This window comes from Corylus avellana, chromosome 9, assembly GCF_965113065.1.
Source record: "Corylus avellana chromosome 9, dhCorAvel1.hap1.2, whole genome shotgun sequence".
In the NCBI taxonomy this organism is placed as follows: domain Eukaryota; kingdom Viridiplantae; phylum Streptophyta; class Magnoliopsida; order Fagales; family Betulaceae; genus Corylus; species Corylus avellana.
Window position 1 is genome coordinate 19,437,812 of NC_142498.1, and position 20,843 is coordinate 19,458,654.

The window sequence follows — 20,843 nt, forward strand, 5'->3', positions numbered from 1 at the left end:
TGAATTGTACTCAAGTTTAAAACTCTAGGCAATTAATCCCCTAATGTTTCCTCATATACCAAACGCTCCCCTGCTGCCCAAATTGCCGTCAAACATTTTAATGGGGGCATGCTTTGTACGTACAAATGGAACCCACACCAGAAGAGAAACAACAAATGGGTATTTCATCCCATGTGCACACCCTGTCAAATGCTCTAAGAACACTGCAATCGATGGTCGTTTAAGATGGATCTCATCTAGAAATACTGGTACAAAAGGTAGCTTAGCTTAGAGAAGGGCAAAAAATGCACATAATATGAACCCAACAACATCTGGATATAGCTTCTTCGTCTCTGGATTGTATAAAAAATGTACAGTATTGCTGGCATTAACTTCAAATTATAGAAACGTGGAGCAGTGAAAGAATAAGAAGGGAAGATTGATAGGAGACAGGTGGAGGGGTTGTCCTTTTCCAAGATACGGTGCGAATTCTGTGAGGATAGGAGCCCCTTCTTTACCCGCCAAAACAAATTCAATAATTGCACCAGTGTTTTTGCATGTATGGATCAAATTTTTAGCGGGTAGCCATCAAAGGGGTGGTGGGGCATTTCCTTTCGGTTCCTTTTGGTGGAAAGTGAAGCTTCGCTTTTGGTTCCTGGCATCAGGAAACTTGTCTGTTTCTAAGTCTAGGAAGGGTTGCACAGTTGCACTCGCCAAATTTACCCACCCAAAGTTGTTGTGAGCTAGGCTGGCAATAGCTGCTGTAGAAAAAAAAAGGTGAGGCACTGATTGGCCTTCACCTTGGCATTGGGCCTAATGGCCTTGATGATGCCCTGTCTCACTCTCACTCACTCTCTCTCACTCTTTCTCTTTCTTCTGTGACTGTGCGTGTGGGGGAGCAAATGGTTATCCAGCGATATCTGTGGGGAAAATGCGGGCTCTGTTCTTCAAAGGACCACAGCTCTTTAATGATGAGCTTTTTCTCTGCTTTCTAAGTTTCTCCAGCCTTCTCAGTAACTGGCATTCCACGTTGGTAAGATTTCTAGCAGATTTTGAGTACGTCCGGCCAACATGGTTAAGCTCATGTCACGACGTGTTTCCCCCCCTTGTTTTCTGGTTAATCATTAGACCAATTATGCTTGTAAATTAGTATTTTTTCCACGATTATTCATGTTCATATTTCTTGTCTTGTTATCATTATGGGAGAATTACGCCAATACGCCCCTGTACTCCCACACTATCATAAAAATCCTCCCCCCCCCCCCCCCCCCCCCCTCCCCAAATTATCAATTTTGGCACTTTGCACTCCAATTTAAAAGCTTCAATGTCATTTTAAACCCTGCATTAATTTCATATGTTACTTCGGATGGAAGCATGCTCATGTGCTTGACAGTGAAATTGATCTATTTAAAATGTCAAAAGCGCCCCTAAAACCAAAAAAAGAAAAGAAAAGAAAAGAAAAAGAAAATATCCATTCTTAAGTTCACATATAAGGTTATAAGAGAAATGACAATACTAGGTGCTCTCCTGGTGTTCTTTTAGTGTCTTTCTAGTCCTAAGTGGATATTATTTTATAAAAAATAAAAAAAGAAAGTTGCTCTTATTTCTCTCATTTGGTATTTATAAAATAATATGTATGTAGGACTAGGAAGACACTAGGAGAACACCTGGAGAGCACCTAGCATTTTTCTAAGAAAAATGCTCTACATTTTTATTTCAAAACTATTTCACAATATTGACTTGATAGGCTCGACAAACCCTAGAATTATTCTTTTGTTAATGAGAACGGTTGCAAAGGTTCATTGAGAGTCTATCAGTATTGTGAGATAAAAATGTAGCTTTTAGCATTACTCAAAACATTGTTTTGACCATTTCAAGTGGGTGGAATGCACGCGAGGAATTTTTTGGTCCAAAATTAAGGCTTATCAAACTGATGGTGTAAAACTTTTATTGGGATGCAAAATGCCAAAATTAATAGTTTAAGAGATTTTTGCAAAAAGAAAAAGTGATAGTTTGAGGATGTCTATTATTTATTTTGTCCTAGGTAATGTAATAGATCAAATCTTGTTGTAGTTTTAGAAAGTGAGCATGGGGCACCATTTAAAGGGAGGGGCTGTGCATGGCAGGCCAGGATTTGAAGAAGACCCGCGGGTTTTATGTGTTGTCAAAAGGAATTGAAGACAGGAAATTTTATTTTATTTTATTTTTAATGTTCCAGGTTGTTTCCCACTGCATTGACAAATAACAGAGAAAAAGGAGGACTAGAATTGAAATAAAAAAGAAAATTTAAAAAAAAAAAAAAAAAGAAGAAGGAGGAGGAAGAATATCCTCTTGAGATCTCATGCTATCTTTTACTGTTTTACAGCCCCTCTCATCTCTCTCTCTCTCCAACAACTGCTGCAGCAATGAGACGAAAGATGTCATTTCCAATTTCTTCCATGAAAGCCACCTGCATGCCAAGAGAAAAAACAGAATTAATTTCTACAGTCAGCATCATATCCTTGAATCATTTCTACATTTTTATAGAGAACCCAAATCCAAAACACAAATGGTGGGCCACCTGCTTCTTCTGAAGGTGGGTTTTCAGCGAAGGAGGATTCAAAGAAACTGAAACGCTTCTGTAATGCAGATTTTCCCTGAAAAAAATAATATTCACAAGTGGCGCTGCTTAATGTTAGGATGATAGTATTGGATAATTATACTGGAGAAAACCAGTGAGGAAGAGTAGTAGGAACCTCAAAATGTGTTGCAGAGAAACCATGAGAGAAATTCAATAAATTCTCCATTGAATCTTGATTCCTATAGAGAGTAGTTCTATCCGGCTGCAGAATTAGCAAAAAGCCAATCACATAATTAAGTTTGTTGCAAGTGAAAATATTGGTAGAAACATATATTAGTATGAATTACTTGCCTGCAGGGGAAAGCTCAATGCAGGGTAGCTAGCAGTGTCATCAAGATCTGAGTGCCGTCTGTTTCTGGCATGTAATTCTTTGGTCTTCTTTTTCTTTTTGCTTTTGCCGGCAACCTCGGAATAATTAAAATGACACCCATTGTCATGAAAGCACTCTTCGTCATCTTCATGGTGATGTGAAGGCCCAGAAGAAGCATCAGAGACCAAGGACAAGTCCTCTTCTTTCTCCCCCACTCTTGCTTCTTTTCCTCCATAGTCATCAGTTCCACCAACTCTCTGGAATTGATTCTCTGAAAGAGAGGATTGTTCTAAGTACCGAGTCCATCCAGATTCACACCCACTACTCCATTGTGAAGCTGCTGAGATATCCATTGAAAAGAGCTTATAAGTGACCTTCTCTCTCTCTCTCTCTCTCTCTCTCTCTCTCTGTATCTCTCTCTGAATCTCTGTGGCGCTGTTCTGTATTTAAGCAGAGGAGGAGAAGGATAGAGGCAGAAGAAACCAAGCGGATCACACTCAAATCCTAGACTATGTTTGTCCTATGCTCTATCCTTTCGCCTTCTTATTTTTATCTGTATATGCATGAATCGAAATGGCCAGTTGGCTAGGTCGGTAGGTGTGTGCGTTTGCATTTGTGTGTGTAGATAGAGAGAGAGAGAGAGAGAGAGAGAGAGAGAGAAAACAGTGGTGATGATAAGGGAAGATGTCATTCTTCTATGTACAAATGTAATAATACCAAGCTCCTCTACTACCATTTTTGCTGTTATTTCAATAAAAGAAATGCTAAAGATACTAACTATTTTACTAACATATGAGTAATAATATAATGTGGAGCTTATTTATTGGTATTTGTAGTATTTTTTTTTTATTAATTGTTTTGATTCTCTCCAATGAATAAGCTCCACATCATGTTAGTGATCATATGTTAGTAAAAGAGTTAGTACCCCTAGCATTTTTTTTTTCTATGTCCTTGTCAGAAGTCCATAATGGACAACGTAATTGCACTACAATACTTACCCTCCCATAGCCTTGTAACACCCCCCGGTCATATATTGAGAACACACGTGAGAAATAATACCAGCACAGTATAGTAACATTGTCAGAGATTTGAGTGGAAGAGATTGTGATATCCCACAAAACTAAATTGCATATTAATTGGGTGGGTGGATCGCCCACATTAAGTGAATGAATGAATTATAAAGCGAACACCATACTTTATAAATAATTTGACCACTAATGTCATGTCCCTTTGAGAAACATACATAAATTGAAGTTGCCTTAGATCCTTGCAAAACCAAACAAAGGAATAATATACATTTACTGATGAGTAAAAGGAAAGAGATATAGGTGAAACTGAGTTTTATAAAAAAAATTAAAATAATTTTAAATTAATTAGTCTTTTTAGGGTAATAATTCAGATGTGACTATTATTTTTCTTTGGGTAGTCAAATGAAAATTGAATTCATCACAGGCAATTTTGGGCCCTTTTTTTTTATTATTGGCATTACGCGTGGGTTGCAATAGTTTCTAGTATCCAACATGCCGGCTGTAAAAAGTTGAAGATTGACATGCAGATATTAATGCAGAGCCGTTTGTAAATTCCTTTTCTTTTACTCATCGGTAAATGTATATTGTTCCTTTGTTTGGTTTTGCAAGGATCCAATGCAACTTCAATTTATGTATGTTTCTCAAAAGGACATCGAATTATTTATAAAGTATGGTCTTCGCTTTATAATTCAGTCATTCAATTAATGTGGGTGATCCACCCACCCAATTAATGTGTAATTTAGTTTTGTGGGATATCACAATCTCTCCCATGCACTTAAATATCTGATAATGTTACTACATTATTCTGATATTATTTTTCACTGACACCAGAAATCATTAGTATATTTGTACTTTCACCCCAAAATTGTCAATTTTCACCCGAATATCAGCAACATTGTTGGGGGTTCTCCCTTCATCTAACCAGGCAAATCCTGGCTTGGTTACCAATGGAGGCAATGAAAAGTGTAAGGATAAAAGGCTAAACACTTTAAACCCATTGTAATTTAGAACCCACAACGAATTATTGTTGAAAATTTTATTCAAATGAAGGCTACTGATAATTATTGAGTCCAAAAATTGCCTTTGAATAGGATATAATCTGGTACCTCATTTTCTGCAATGTTTTCCTTCTGTAGATAATCTAGTACTGCATGATCTTTTTTTTTTTTTTTTATAAGCAAATACAAACAAAAGGGAAGAGTTACATAGGGAGATCATTCCCATTATTAATTCTAATGGAAGATAAGATGAAAGAGGAATTGTGAATGTTACCAAACATAAGGTTGGTAGCGCATGATCTTTAGTTGCTGAGTTGGCTGCTGCTATGGATTAATTGTGAACATCCCCCAACAAAAGCTAATTGGTGGGGAACTCACCCGTAGCTTGTCACAAAGTAGAAGGAACCTAGCAGAACACCCAACAAATAAATTAAGTAGTTAAAAAATAATCTAAATGCAAAAATCAGTAATTGAGTATGTGCATGTGTACATACATGAAAAATATATTCGCATACATATAGTACATCTTATAAATATTTTAAACACTCTACACACATATATAGATAAGTTTTTGTTTTTTTTTTAAAAATCTAATGGAAGGTATTTTTTGTCATTTTGAATATCTAAAGGTGGACATTATAAATTTATAATCCCAATGGTAGATTTGGGCACATTGCAAAGACAGAAAAATTAAGGAAGACATTGCAAAAAAAAGATGATAGAAGCGTTTGAAAACAGTGCTAGATTAAGACAAATTTGGTAGGAAGTGTTCTACATCTTAACAAATTAGGGAAAATATGCTTTAACTCCCTGAACTGCCATCGTACTTTCATTTACGCCTACATATTTTAAAAAGTGACATCGGAGGAGCCTTCTATTATTCTATACTATCATCATGTGTCAAATTAGATTTTTTTTTTTAATTTTTTCTCCCCAACATATCCTTGGAAGTTATTTAAAAAATAATAATAAAAAAAACCATTTGAAAAAAAATTAAGGGAGCCAATATGAAAGCCCACCCCTTTTTGATATTTTGAGTGTTTTTTTTTTTTTAAAAAAAAGGGGGCTAATATCAAAGATACTCCCGCTGGTTGGGAAGAATGTTGGTTCCAAGCTGTGCCTTCAACAATGACCATTTACTGAATATATTGAAAAAGAAAGACATGATTAATACGCACCACTCATGCTAAGAAGGAAAAACACAAACCCTGATGATCACGTACGGCTGAATACACACGCATTTGATTATGACTATGACTCTACGAGGGACAATATCATTTTTTACACTTGTGATCATTGAGTCCCGGATCAATATATATATATATATATATATATATATATATATATATAGCAGCGTAGTATATTTGAGTGGATTCAAACCTGTTAATTTATATTTTTAAGTTAAAGTGATATTTATATATATATATATATATATATATATAGTATGAGTAAAAACTCCCGGATTTTTTATTTTCCGACAAGAAATTCACTCTAGCAAGTCCAAAATGTCCAATTCTTACTAGAAAAGAAGTCAGAAGATGTGCCTTTCTGATGCAAAATCTCCATTCATTTTGTGATTATGATGAGACAATGGGATTTTTTGTTTTCGCCTGATTCTAAAAGTAAGGAAACCCAATCATTATAACTAGTTAAATAGGTTAAAAGTTGTTGACCATACCATTATATATATATATATAAAAAATTGGCCTCCGGCTTCTTGGTTTAGTGACAAATAATTCCGTAAGGTTTCAACCATCACAATAACTCTTTATGGTATGCCTATGTAACAAATAATTCATTTTGGTCACCACCAATGGTGGTGGTGGTGGTTAGTTGCCTAAAGGAAATCTCCAAAATTATTGGATATGTATTAGGGTGAGAGTTCGATTCTCGAAAAATGTATTAGTTGTCTTAAGTTTCACTCATGCTCTAATGATAATGGGTCAGACTATGGTTCAGTCAAACTTAAGAAAACACATGCATATCTTACCCTACGTCTAAGCTCAAGAAACTCATTTTGGCCAATTTATGGCAATTTTTCAATCAGAATCATTGTGAAAACACATTTATCTTCAAAAAAAAAAAAAAAATTATAAAACAAATAAAAACAAAAGAAAAAAAGAAAAAAGAAAAAAAATAAACCTATCACACCCCAGTTTTTAATTCCAATAAAAGAAAAATTTGAGGATGTGAACTGCCGGCTCTTAGGAGTGGGTGGTTTGGCGAACCCCTCTGCCTAATTTGAGGGTGGCCGACCACCTCAACTCTCCTTCTATTTTTTCTTTTTGAGAAAAATAAAACCTTTGATAGTGGGTAGGTAGAGTCGGCGCGAGACTTGTAACTTTACTTTATTATCACAGCTTTCGATAATTGATAACGACAATAATATTTTTGGCCGCGTTTAATTATTGATTTGTTAATCTACTGTTTTTCTTTCAAAAACATTTTTTTATTTAAGTTATTTGTAGTAGAATAAATCTTGCAGGGTCCCATTTGGCGTCTCCTTTCAAAATATAACCAGTGTAGTATGGGCTTTCCCTGCTCCATGATCTTGCGAACCTGGTCCCCAACAACCCTAAGGTCAAACATTGCCAGTTGCCACCACACCCCCACTCCCTCTGAAATTTCAAACCCTCCCACGAATCTCCCCCTCCTTTGGAGACATGTTAAACTTTTTTTCTCCCTCATTGGCTAAGACAAACAATGCAAGTCCTTATCAACTAATTAATCTTTCCTGCTTTCCAAAGAAAAAGAAGAATGCTTACAAAAAGGCCATGGATTCTCATTTATTTGTACCTCTTTGTCCTACTAGTTTGATTGCTTGAATAATTGAGAAGAAGCAACAAGACTATTGACATTGAAACATTTGGTGCATATACGTACAAATTAATGTTAAAGGGTTGAAATTGGTCCTTTTAAGCTACGTGGATCTTTGAGGCCCTCACGAACTTTGAAAGCCATGCACCACAATAATATATGTGCCATGTGCATTAAATGCCTCCATGTCCCAAGTTCTAGAGAAAGGGACGGTGGATAAGGATATCTTGTAATTTTCGGTCTTAATTGTCAGTAATTTAAATAATAAAGTACAAGTGAGAGAGCTGACATAAAATCCATCTGTCCGAATAAGTACGCAATTAAATAAGTCGTATTTTTTGTTCATAACGTACTTTTCAAATTACTGGAGATCAAGCTGAATATGAGAGAAAGAGAGAGAGAGCTCGTACTGTCCGAATAAGTAGTAGAACAAATCTTTTTTATTTTTTTATAACATACTTTCTAAATTGCTGGAGAGCCGAATTAATATGAGAAAGAGAGCTCGTACTTGAGAAAAAAAAACTTTCAAATTCTAAATTAAACGTTTACTGTCACGTAAAAAAGTATGAATTTATGTATTATTTCTCAGTTAAATATAAGATTGTGGTTGAATTTAGATATGGTGCGTTTTGGTCACTTCAGCCTTTAACAACAAGAACGTTTGATTTTGACTGGTTGTCAGTCCACTAGAGTTCAAAGTCTGAGCAATCTACGGGAGATATTGGCAGGTTGAGGTAGACTCAAGAATGACAAATTCGAGTGTCACTCTCAAAATGACCGTCCATTAATTATAGAGTGCAGCTTCGTCGGTTTCAAAAAGATAAAACATATTTGGAAGTGAGCTGATTCTTTTAATCATGATTCACAGTAAAGATGATGATTTCTTTTTCCTTCATGATCGAGGCATCAATTAGGATCGATTGTACTCTTAATTAATTTAACTATCGGTAAATTTAATTGTTTAGCAGTTAATGTGGTAACGGTCACTTGAACTGTAACATTAATTTATAAAATATTTGAAAAACTTCATAAAATCTTCTTAAAATTCAACTTGTTTTGAAATTATCTTCTAAAGTTCAAAACCTTTTAATTTCGGGTTTGTTAAAATTTTCAAAATACTTTTTTTTTTTTTTTTTAAAAAAAGGTATATTGAAATTTTTTACATGATTTAATAAAAAACTTATACTAAGGGGAGACATTGTAAAAAATTAAAAGTTTAATATCCTAAATTAAAAAGGTTTTGAACTTTAAAAGGGTAGTTTCAAAACACGATGAAGTTCAAGAAATTTTGTGAAGTTTTTTCTAAAAAATTTGTTTAGGAAACACGTTGAAGTTCAACAGGGTTAAGATGGGACTTTCCTGGCCTGCTCTTAATTCTTACACAGGAAATAAAAGAAAAAGAAGTGAGAAAAACCATTAAGGCATTGGGTGTGTTGATCCAGTAACTAATATGACTTGTATTATGGGGGGGATGAGGACAAATAAAGGAGGGCAGCAGCTAGAATAGCTTAATAGGAAGTAGTAATAAATGAAGTGCGATTGTAATAATAATAATGTAAAGTTATTTATTAATGCAAGTTTAACATGAAGAGGGCAGCACGACAAAATGCCATCACTGCATGTCGGTCGAAACCTATCCACCCTTTTCATCTGCTGACCATATTTTGATTTTGTACACAGACAACAATTTGTACGAAATGTGAAGCCATATCCGATGTTAACAGGAAGATAAAACGCTTCAAAGCCGGACAGTATATTTTGTACCTTTTGAGTTGTTGCTGTTGTTGTTTTTTTAAAAGTTACTGCTCTAGGTTTTATTTGCTTACGTTTTTTTTGATCTTCTGGCTGGCAAATAGGTTTCATAAGCTGCAGGGGATTTTGGAGCGTCATAAGTAATATTGCATCTTATCACATAAGTAATATTTACTTTGGTATGTTTATGGGCGAAGATGATTATGAAGAAATTGATTAATCAAATATGGAGTAAAAAAGAGTTAAAGCCTCGTTCTCATACAAAGAGATTCTTTAAAACAAGAGCATGAACTTTTCTTTTGTTGGAAAAATGTGGGCTTTGTTTGCCTCTTTTTCTCTCTCATTGTGTAAAAATTGAGATCTTTTTTGGTTCATTGCGGCAAAAACAAGAGAAGACATTTATTTTTATCTTTCGAGCCTTTGATTTGAAATGAATAATAAAATTCCTTTAATGAGTGGGTTACTGGAGCGGATACAAAATCACTGGTGCTCGATCACAAATATTGGACCGGGAAGATAAAGGGGAAAAAAGTAAGTAAAAAGCGTATATGACACGAAAAGGAAATCCAATTTCAGTTAACGAGACTGAGGAAGATGCCTAGCTAGTTTTGAACCAGAGCAAGGAAGTGAAATAGCTAAATCGGAAGTTAAGCCCTTGATTACCCTACCCTAATCCAAAGACTAAAGGCCCCTACCGAAGATTCAAAAGGCGAGCACCAGATGGTTCTTCTTATGCATCATTTCTCTCTATGGCCTAAAAAAAGGCCGAATACTGTTATTTAATAGAGGAAAAAGTTGTCTACCACATTGGTTTCTTTTACAATGGGGCCCATGAGGAGATTTTTTGAATGTCACTTAACAAATCTCCATTTGGACCTCAATTTCATCAAGTCTAATAATACGAATCTCTTCGAGACGTCTCCGCAAAAGCTCCTACAGATAATAACAATCTAAAAGTACCACGTAAGTTCAGGAAAGTTTAGTCATAACATCACGCTTCTCTATCAGTCTCGTTGGTCAAAAGCTTTCTCAATAACTCTATCTTCCAATAAACCTATTTTTACCCTGTTAAGGGAAAAAGTTGGCTACCACATTAGTTTTCTTTTACAATGGGCCCAAGAGGTGATGGGTGAAAGTCACTCAACAAAATTGCTATCAACTATCAAGGGCCAAGCTGGTTGTTCAACAGCCAGCTGCTCTAAGCCCTTGTCACTAGCAACAATCATTTGCAAATTGGCAAGCCATTTTGTGCGGATATCCAGGACCACAATTTCTACAATAATGTACATACAGAATCTATAATCAATCATGACAACTTAAAAAACTGATAGAATATGTCTCCAAGAGATAGTTCAATCGACTGAGACTATGCCTAATAAAGCGAAAATCACTAGTTCAAATCTCCCTCTTGTGTGGACATGTAAAAAAAAAAAAAAAACTGATAGAATACGACATAGGTTTATGTAACCCACTGCGTGTAAACTCTTTCAACAATCCTAAACTTTATGCATTCTTGTTGATAAAGAACAGTAATCTCCCTAGAATGAGACTTGTTTTTTTTATACATCTCTTGTTCATCTGCTGTGGATCGCGGATGCCCGACTATGCATCGCTAGTAAAGTGTGTTGTATCTCACGGGTTTAATTCACTCAAAAGCAAATTCTGCTATATCAGTAATACTAAAAGCCATATTTTAATCTCACGGCCATCTCAAAATACTAATATGACAATCTCTCAACCAACATCAATCATTGTTTAAAAAATAAATAAAAAAGCTCAACCACCGTGAGTTAGTGCCATGACGGCTTTGGCAAGTGCCTATTTGGCTGATACTTGCACCATGGCAATCAAGAGTTTCCATATTGTGGTGTTGGGCATGTCCTTACGTTAATTTTGTACTAAAACATGGCAGGGCCATGCACTTTATAACAAATTAGTTTCTATAGCGTATGGTGAGTGATTGGAGATCCCAACCACCTGACAACTTCATTCAATCATGAGGTTTATCAGCAAGAACAATCTCATAACCAATTCAGAGTGAAGACACCCAACATAAGACCCATCACCTATCAGTACCCGAGGGTTAACTCTTAACAACTTCTCAAGTCCCGCCATCTGAGGTAGACCAGACCAGCCTGATAGTGTGTGTAGGCCCCTGCCACAACCAAGACATGAAAAAGCTGGTGACTATGGCCTGCAATATCAAACTTGCCGGGTTTCCATCGCTCCGGTATCCTTGTCGCGTAAATCAACGCTCCTAATCCATATAAAACCCCCATTAATATCTCGTAACCAGTAGTCTGGAGGGCCTCCGGCTGATGCTTGTACAATATAAGCTTGTGAACTATAGGTGCCACACCTGACATGCCCATTCCAAAGAAGAGGGAAGCTCGGTAGCCCCGGAAGTTGGGTTTTTGGAAAGCTGGGATGAAAGAGAAAGTAATTGTGGCAAGAGCTAAGATTGTTATGATGCTCAAATAGAGGTTGCAGAAGAAGGGGTCACAGATGAAGGAGTAGTAGACAGGAGGGTAAAAGGAAGTTGCAATCAGTGCTGAAATGCCTGCATAGTCAAGTCTGAGCATTATGCAAGAAAGGTGTTCTGAGTGACAAGAGAGGAGATGACACATGCTGCTGGCTAGCAAGCAGAACATAGCTCCACAGAAGAAGGTGAAAATGGGCCACCTTGTGATTGGCTGGATCATAAGGGGTGCCACCATGTTCTCCACATCATCTTTCACACCATGCTGCAATAATGAAACAAGTAAAGGCATTACTAGCAAGCTAACAGTGAGCTAGATATTTGACATTGTACTACCAGAACCTTCAACTAAGGAACACAAACAATTAATCAAAATGTACTTTAGGATAAAAACTTCAAAATCATGTGCATGAGCTCACAAGAGGGATCGGAATTTTCACCCATTGCTTAACAAACTAAAATACCAATGCAAAACAACCCTCAACTAATCTATTTGCTCGAGTCTTCTGCTACTATTTTTTTTTTTTTATGAATATATTGTCTCTTATGATCAACTGGTGGTTCTAAAAGCAATTGGAGAAGAATAAAACAATAGAACTCCAAATTAGTATGCAAGGATAATCAAATTAAACACAATACTGCTGAGAAGCAACAAAGTAAAATGCCCATAAATGCTGACAATGAATAATCATAATTAGAAGCCACAGAAATAATTAGCTACAAATTCTTTAGCCTTTAACTTGTTGAAAGAACAGGGAAAGAAAAAGAACCGCAAGCACAGGCTGACTTGAAAAGAAAAGAGATAGTCAACCACATTACTGACCATGCCTGTGCGTTATACCAGCACAAAGAGGTCTTAGTAAATGGCCTAATAAGACAACAACTCTATTATATAACCATCACCATGCAATTAAGCACTCTTCTAGCCTCAGAATTCCATTTGGATAATTCTTTCTTATGCTATTCCTACAGAAAACAAATATCTGTACAACACAATTTAGTGAACATACCAGAAACAATTAGTAGTAGCAGAAAGAGGACTTGGTAAATGACTGGAAGTGACTAAAATAATACAAGAAGTAAAAGCAGTCACCATGGAGTTGACTTTTCTTCTCACCCCAAAATACCATTATAGTAAGCTTAACAGTACAAGAAGTACAAAACTTTTTTTTATCTAATAAGCAAATAACCAGTCAACTTTGTATGTAAAAGTAAGTTTCTAACATTTCAGTTTCTTAATGTCAGATATGAATTCGCTGAGTCCGAGAACCTTTCAAGTTTCTTCTAGCAAACCTCCCACATTATCTACTTCCTTCAGTCAACCACTTAAAACTACATTTATAGGAAAAAAGAAAAAGAAGAAGAAAAAAAGAGAAATAATACACCTGGGGGAACTGATCAGGCAAGCACTTGGTGAGGAGTTGCACAATATGCCAATCTGAAAGTGAGGAGAGAAAATCCATAGAAGGAAAAGATGTCCGTAATTCATCCTTTAATTTATGAAAACCAGGCATCTTAGGTAGTGGAGGAAGGCACTTCAACAGTTCAGAATGAATCTCGTGCAAATCAGCTCCTTTGACCATGTCAGACAAACGTTGGAGGGAATTGAGATCCATGACAGCTGGGGCTTTCATTGCTGTGTATATGGTCAGGCAGAGGAAAAGGAAGAACCCAATCAAATGCCTGAAACAAATGTCAGTAACGCTTGAGACTAATACTAGATATGTTTCTTTTCTTTGTTTGCTCTTTTCTGAGCATCAAGGTAAGGTACTAAAAGAATAGACAACACATCAATATTGGACATTGTAGAGAAATTGAGGAAAAGTATTAGAAAAAAGAAAGGATAGAAGTTCTTTTACATCAAGAAAAGGACCCAGAAAGTAAGAGAAAAAAAAAAACCCTAATCCAATTATCAGTATAAAATACTTAGACCTTCATCAAGAACTGCCTTAAGAAACCAAATTAATAAAAACATATTAAATGGAAAAAATCATCAGATGTAGTTGATTCCTTAGATCATTTCAATTCCTTCCATATGATAAATTTGAAAGATTTTATCAGATTCTTAACAAAGAATACTTGATGTAGAAAAGCCAAGTAAAAACAAACATGAAGGAGAAAAATAAAAGTTTCAAAGAATATAAGATTAAAAGAAAAGAATACAATATATTTACGCATCTGCTAATTTTTTCATACAACACCCATCAAATATCAAAATGTAACCTTGAATAGAGAAGTGCAGCATCAGCAATAAAAAAACATTTCAGTTAAAACATAATAGGCATTAAACTATTAAAAGCTTTTACATTTTAAGGGATAAAGTACTCACGTCCAGACATTAAGTGTTTCATTATGAATGGAGAAGATGCTGAGGAACGACTGCTTCAGTGGCCACTCAGATCGGTAATAACCCAGAATAAACTCATTATCCCTTAAATACCCTGGCAATGAGTGGTACCCAATAAGCTGATATTTGACTTTCTTCCACAGTCTCTTTCCCTTACCTTTATGGAAACAGACACTATTCCCACCCTCGCAATCAAATATATCATGGCTGTCACCTAGCATCTCTGCAACCTAGAAGAAGCAATGAGGAACATTATCAAACAGTCACACAAGAAAATAGCCAGCAAATGAAGCCGATCTCATGTTCTTTCCTACATATACAAGTTATATCTACAAACTCAGGTACTGTTAGATATTGACTCCACAGATTCTTCACAGGTACTGTTCTGAAAGATGAAAAATGCTTCACCATATGCATATTAAGTTATTAACCCCTTATTTTATATTATAACTATTATCATTTGATTACTATAGAACTTATCCTTGCTTTCATCTCATAAAAAATCTACAAGCCGAGCTGACTGCCTGTAGCAAGGTGCCAAGCACATTAAGTTAATGTCAATGGCCTGTGTTATCTGTCATATAAGCTGATCTCGAGTGTTTGCTCTGAGACCATTTTACAGATGGGAAAAGGTTAGATTAATAATAAATTTCCTAATTTTCTACAGAAATGCCTTGCAGCAACATGGGAAACTAAACAAAGGATAATGAAAATCTGTGTCAACAAAGTGGTGTAATCAATATTATCAATTTTCAATTCAAACACCACAATTATAATTACCAAGATCCAAGAAAGTATAAAGCAAACCAATACAAAGAATTTTGGTAACGAAGTGGAAACTTTTGAAAAACTCTTGAAAAGAAAAACCACTTTGGGGACCAGCCAAACCCAAAGGAATTCTACAATAGAAGAAATGTTTGTTACAACCAATCCATGCTCACAAAACCTTTGTAGTCTAGACACAGGCTTGCAACCCTAGCAAACGACCAGTTTGTCTCCTACCATAGTGGCTCAAAAACCTCTTGCCTTCTTATACAGAATCTCCTAATTCATGAATGAATTCACTTGCAGCAACCCAGAACTCTGGTGACTGAAGGTTTTTTTTTGTGATTTAATGGTAACAAACAATAGAGAGGCTTGGAATGTCTGTTTAGGCTCAAAGAAGTTTAGTTTCTCTTTCCAAAGTATTCTGAATGGTTGCCTCTCCCTCTTGAAAATCATGCAAAGCAGGCCTTAAATAAGTAGTGTAAAACCTGAGTTTAATATGGTAAGCAAGGTGTGCATAGAAACTGTTTGTCGCAACCTCGATCGATCCATCATCGATCATACTTTATGTAACAGATTTTCAGACTTCTGTTGATAACCTGTTTTAACCTAGTAAATAATGAAATTGGAAAAATTTCATGAAATACAAAATTGTAGCCCTTTGAATCAACTTTCTAATGCTAACAATCTTGCCTTCATCTGATGTCGGAATCAAAAGAATGGAAGTAGTAGACTGCATTCATAAACTTGAATTCTTGAACCATACTCAACCCTAACTCAAGTACTACTAAATACAACCCAAAACCCCCTTATTTTGACACTTGAATTTTCCAACACAAATATAAAACCGAACACAAATTCTTAAGTTCTAACGTTAGATGTCTAGTATTTTAAATGAAGATCATGGCTTCTCCTCTATAATGATAGCAAGTATATTGAACTAGTCATATCCTTACAGCAATTCAACTTGTCACAAATAATCAAAGTTATTCCGAGTCCATAATGTATTTGTCATTGGATGGTACGGCATAATAATCCAGTTCCACCAACCAAACTCCAATATACAAGGAACATAACAAGACTAATTCACATTTGAAAGGGGATAAATTAGAACTTTCAACTGCTAATCATAAGCTTTGAGGGGCTTCAACAATCATGTTTGGGAAAAAAAAAAGACACCAAGTAAATTGAATACTCATAACCATTGAAGGCTTTCTAGAAAGCTAAATCATTTACATCGTTAAGCCAGAAATTCTGTGAAGCCTGATATCACATTATCAAAAGCTCTGTCACTACCAATGCCATTGAAAAATATATTGACAAAAATTCTGATAACATAGACATACCACAAATTGCAAAACCCACCTCCAAAGAGCAAAACCCAGAATAGTCTCTTCAAAGGAACCCGCCGAGCAAAGTCTCGATAATAACGACGACGACCAAAACTTTCTCGGTGATATTTTATTTCCCAGAGAATTTCCTGGTAAAGAAAATTATCCCGAGAAAAGCGAAGAACCAATTCCTCCAGACGACACTCTGATAAGGTGGTAAATGAAAGATGGTCATGGTGGTGGTTATCTTTGGAAGAAAAGGGCGAAATATCCAATGTTGGGGTGGACAGTGGACAGAGACTTTGAAACACGTCCCGAATTGGCAATTGCGTTGGCAAAAATGGTCCAACTCATTCTGGCGGTTTGATAAAGGTCATTATTGATATATTCCATAAATTACAAGAGGAGAAAGTGCGAATGTGGAATTTCAGGCAAGTCCCTGGGGAGGGTTACGATATCTGTGGCAACTGGCAAATTATCGGAATCCTCCTCTTGGGTTTATGACAAAATCACTTGCTTCAAATGTTAGTGAGAGTTTTAAAACTGAAAAAATAATTGTTCTCTATCACGAGGTGGCAGTGGAAATTATTTTTAAAAAATGCTCTACATTATACTTTCATTCAACTATTATTTTATTGGGTTGGTGTGATTTTACTTATCAAATCTTTTTTTTTTTTTTTAATATTATTTTAACAAAGATTGATGATCATTGCCAAATCAACCTGAAAAAGTGAGATTAAAGGATAATATGCAAATTGTCTATAATTCTATTGATACTTGAGTTTTTTTTTTTTTTTTTTAATGATTTTCTTTTGGTCCGGATCATTGGAAAAAACCAATAAAGAAATAAATTGCTGAGTGGAAGAGCCTCATAGGCTCATAGCATATTTCCCTTTTGGTAAAAAAAAAAAAAAAAAAAAAAAAAAAAAAAGGAGGAGAAAATGAAACTCTCAGAAAATATTTTTTCACAGATGTTTTATAAAGCTTGTCATTGTCATTGAAAATTGTAGACACAGCAACATAGGCTTGATGGAAACTCCCATTTTAATTTGACAAAGTCATATGGTTTCAAGTCAAGGTTTTGCTTGGAAACTTCCTGTAGAACGTTAATCAAAGATACGTGTGATATAGGACTTCTTCATATTTTTGGTCACAAGAGCTGTGCCAAGAAAACGCGTCTAGCTCCTTGAAATTCTAATGAGAAATCGAATTGAATTTTTGGTCAAAGTCCATCCTGCAAGCAAATAAATGCATGGTTAAACGCTGATCTTGTTGTGAATTTGGTTCAAGAGCTTACCAAGAAAAGTGATGAGCCCTTCTACCTTTCAATTTGTTACGGATGCCAACGGCAATTATGTCTTTGGGCAGTCTCCACCATCTGACGATTTTGATCAGACCTTCAAAAATTTCAACGATGGGGTTAGTTCCACCATGAAATGGGCAACCCTAGCTTCACTTGGTAAGCTGCTAGAAATGTTTGATTAATCCTTATTAATTAAGGACATCTCTTGTTGGTTTCTGTTTCTAGTTCTTAACCGACAAATCAGTTGGTCCAAAGTTTGAGTTTCAATTTTTGAAGGCATATAATTAATTATCTTTTCCTCCATTTTTCAGTTTCAGGTGTGGTGATGGTTGCTGCAATTGTAGCCATAGCATATGCCATAATTGATTGCTTGAAAAAGGCAGGGACTGCAATTCCAGGTTATGCCAGGATAGCCACAAAAGACACAGATAAAGCTTCAAATTCACATCTATCATCCATTGATATTGAAAAAGCAGAAACACCCCCTCTCCCAGTACTTCGGGACTCACAAGTTGAGCATGCAACGATGGAGAGATTCCTCAGCAACATGGCAAGAGAGAAGCCCATCAGGTTCTCACCCCAGCAACTTGCAGGATTCACAGAAAATTACTCCACCATATTGGGTTCAGGTGGTTTTGGTGTAGTCTTCAAAGGCCAATTCCCAAATGGAGCACAAGTGGCTGTCAAAGTGCTTAATGGTGAGTTGAATAAGCAGGTTGAAGAGCAGTTCATGGCAGAAGTTAGCACCATGGGAAGAACTTACCATATCAACTTGGTTAGACTCTATGGCTTCTGCTTCGACCCCACAATAAGAGCACTTGTTTACGAGTGCATGGACAATGGATCCCTAGACAAGTTCCTTTTCAGCACTAATCAAGAGATGGAGTGGGAGAAGCTTCATGACATTGCAATTGGAACGGCAAAAGGAATAGCTTATCTGCATGAGGAATGCCAAGAAAGAATCATTCACTACGATATAAAGCCAGCAAATGTACTTCTTGACAAAAATTGGAATCCGAAAGTTGCGGATTTTGGTCTAGCAAAGCTTTGCAATAGAGGAAACAGTAACTTACTACTAACAAAAGGCAGAGGGACACCGGGATATGCTGCCCCGGAGCTATGGAAGCCTTATCCTGTGACTCACAAGTGCGATGTTTACAGCTTTGGAATGCTGCTCTTCGAAATTGTCGGGAGGAGAAGAAATTTTGATGATAATCAGAACGAGTCACGACAATGGCTTCCAAGATGGACGTGGGACATGTTTGCGAATAATGAATTAGCCGTTATGGTGTCGCTATGCGGGATTGAAGAGAAGAACCGAGAGAAAGCAGAGAGGATGGCAATGGTGGCTCTATGGTGCGTTCAATATTCAGCAGATGACAGACCTCTCATGAGCACTGTGGTGAAGATGTTGGAGAGAAGCATGGATATTACTCCACCGCCTTTTCCTTTTGAACAACTGGTATCTCCTGGACCAACTATGAACCTGCATAACGGAACCCATGAGGATTCCGATACTTCATCATCATGGACAAACACTCTTGAGAAATCAAATGTCAAATCTCTGCATAACGCCTTAGAGATTGAACTGGCTTCTTAGATCTTTAGACTCCAAATTCATTGATTGTTGTATATCTATCTATCTATCTATCTGTATGCGGACACCTAACATTCTTCATTATTGTTTACACGCATTGATGTACTGTGTAATGTTTCTCGGGTTAATTTGTGATTGATACGGTGAGTAATGTTGTGGAGAGGCGTGGTGGTAGTAGAGGTAGGTGAGGATGATGAGGCAGAAAATGTAGCCATTTGGATCAAACGACTTTAGTTGATTTGAAGCTCTGATACCATATAATATAATCAATTGTGTTTGTGTATTCGTGCCTATTTAACAATCAATCATTCAGTTTAGAGTCAACCACACATATACCAAATCCTCTTCCCAATATAGAATTTCATCAATCAAATGGACTCACCCTACCCAATAAACAGAACCCATAAAACAAAACCAACAAAACTTCAAAACAAGCTCAACCCTTCATCATTCACCTCATTCATGATAAAACCATCATCATCATTCTCATTCTTTGGTTCCTCAGCTGCGGGCATGGGCTTATCCTCCAAATCTTTTTCTGGTACCAAAAGTAGATATTAGATAAAACCACCCTTTTATCCCAAATGCGAGATCCTGATGTCAAAATTTTTCTAATACATATTACCAGCATATAAAACCCTGAAGTCTTTTAAGCCAGAATCTGATAAGCAATAAACCTTCAAAACTCAAATCCCATCAGTGATACAGTACCAAGACAACAAAATTACTTCCAAGCTTGAATCAGCTTCAAATCACTTTCTTTTCACAAAGAAGGGAGCTCCAAAGAAAGCTAATGAAAACCCAGAAACCGTACTTATTACTATTATTTCCCTAAAAAACTGGACTACAGTTTACATCACCATTTCTGATCTGGTGAACAATGAAACTGTTGCAAAGATTTCACAAGGATTTGCAGATCCCTCCAACACTTCATTTGTGAGCCACATTACAAAACAAAAGGCCAAACCCCCAAGAATCCCAAAACCCGACAAGAACCCTTTAAGCAGCCTCCCCCAAAATATGCCAATTTCCTCAACCCCTTAGCATCCATAAGCACATTTCCACAGGTATTCTCAAGAATAGGCTTATTATTGAGAAAGGGGCATGCTGGGCAGTTTCTAGAGGCTTGGATCTCAACATTTGGTCTTCCCCTTGGATCCCTTCCTTACCTGGCTTTAAACCTACCCCAAATCCTTCTTTTTCCCCTCTCCCTAACCTTAATGTTTCTGACCTTATAGATAGGAATAACAATTCTTGGAACTCCTCTCTAATCCATGAACTTTTTGAACCATTATCAGCCTCCCAAATTCTCAACATCCATCTTCCTATTTCCATTAGAAATGACAAGTTAATTTGGGCCCCTTCCCCCACAGCTAAGTTCTCTGTCAAATCAGCCCATGAATTGCTTATTCATTCACAAAATTCCAGAATTCCTCCCCTAGACAATGATGATTGGAACCTTCTTTGGAGCCTAAAACTTCAACATAGACACAAACACTTTCTTTGGAAACTGTGCT

At 36.3% G+C, this 20,843-nt stretch overlaps 3 protein-coding genes across 5 annotated transcripts; 1 reads left to right on the top strand and 2 right to left on the bottom strand.

The window, feature by feature from the left end:
* Window positions 1-2,290: 2,290 nt before the first annotated feature.
* On the bottom strand, window positions 2,291-3,521 carry LOC132190477 (protein SOB FIVE-LIKE 5). The gene is made up of 4 exons (XM_059605477.2): window positions 2,891-3,521; window positions 2,715-2,801; window positions 2,540-2,615; window positions 2,291-2,428 (listed from the first exon to the last, which is right to left on the bottom strand). Exons 1-4 carry the CDS (start codon window positions 3,260-3,262, stop codon window positions 2,400-2,402), a joined length of 564 nt encoding a protein of 187 aa, XP_059461460.2. The 5' UTR covers window positions 3,263-3,521; the 3' UTR covers window positions 2,291-2,399.
* A 7,717-nt stretch (window positions 3,522-11,238) lies between these two features.
* LOC132190611 (heptahelical transmembrane protein 4) lies at window positions 11,239-16,931 on the bottom strand. Of its 3 annotated transcripts, none has more exons than XM_059605650.2 (4): window positions 16,442-16,931; window positions 14,313-14,560; window positions 13,369-13,666; window positions 11,239-12,248 (listed from the first exon to the last, which is right to left on the bottom strand). In XM_059605650.2, exons 2-4 carry the CDS (start codon window positions 14,549-14,551, stop codon window positions 11,595-11,597), a joined length of 1,191 nt encoding a protein of 396 aa, XP_059461633.2. In that variant the 5' UTR covers window positions 14,552-14,560; window positions 16,442-16,931; the 3' UTR covers window positions 11,239-11,594. The 3 variants fall into 3 exon arrangements, with proteins under 3 accessions (XP_059461633.2, XP_059461632.2, XP_088366664.1); XM_059605649.2 differs by having other exon boundaries at window positions 16,461-16,930; XM_088510538.1 differs by lacking the exon at window positions 16,442-16,931 and having other exon boundaries at window positions 13,369-13,619; window positions 14,313-14,403.
* A 676-nt stretch (window positions 16,932-17,607) lies between these two features.
* LOC132190313 (rust resistance kinase Lr10-like) lies at window positions 17,608-19,507 on the top strand. The gene is made up of 2 exons (XM_059605265.2): window positions 17,608-17,885; window positions 18,041-19,507. Exons 1-2 carry the CDS (start codon window positions 17,735-17,737, stop codon window positions 19,327-19,329), a joined length of 1,440 nt encoding a protein of 479 aa, XP_059461248.2. The 5' UTR covers window positions 17,608-17,734; the 3' UTR covers window positions 19,330-19,507.
* Window positions 19,508-20,843: the final 1,336 nt, after the last annotated feature.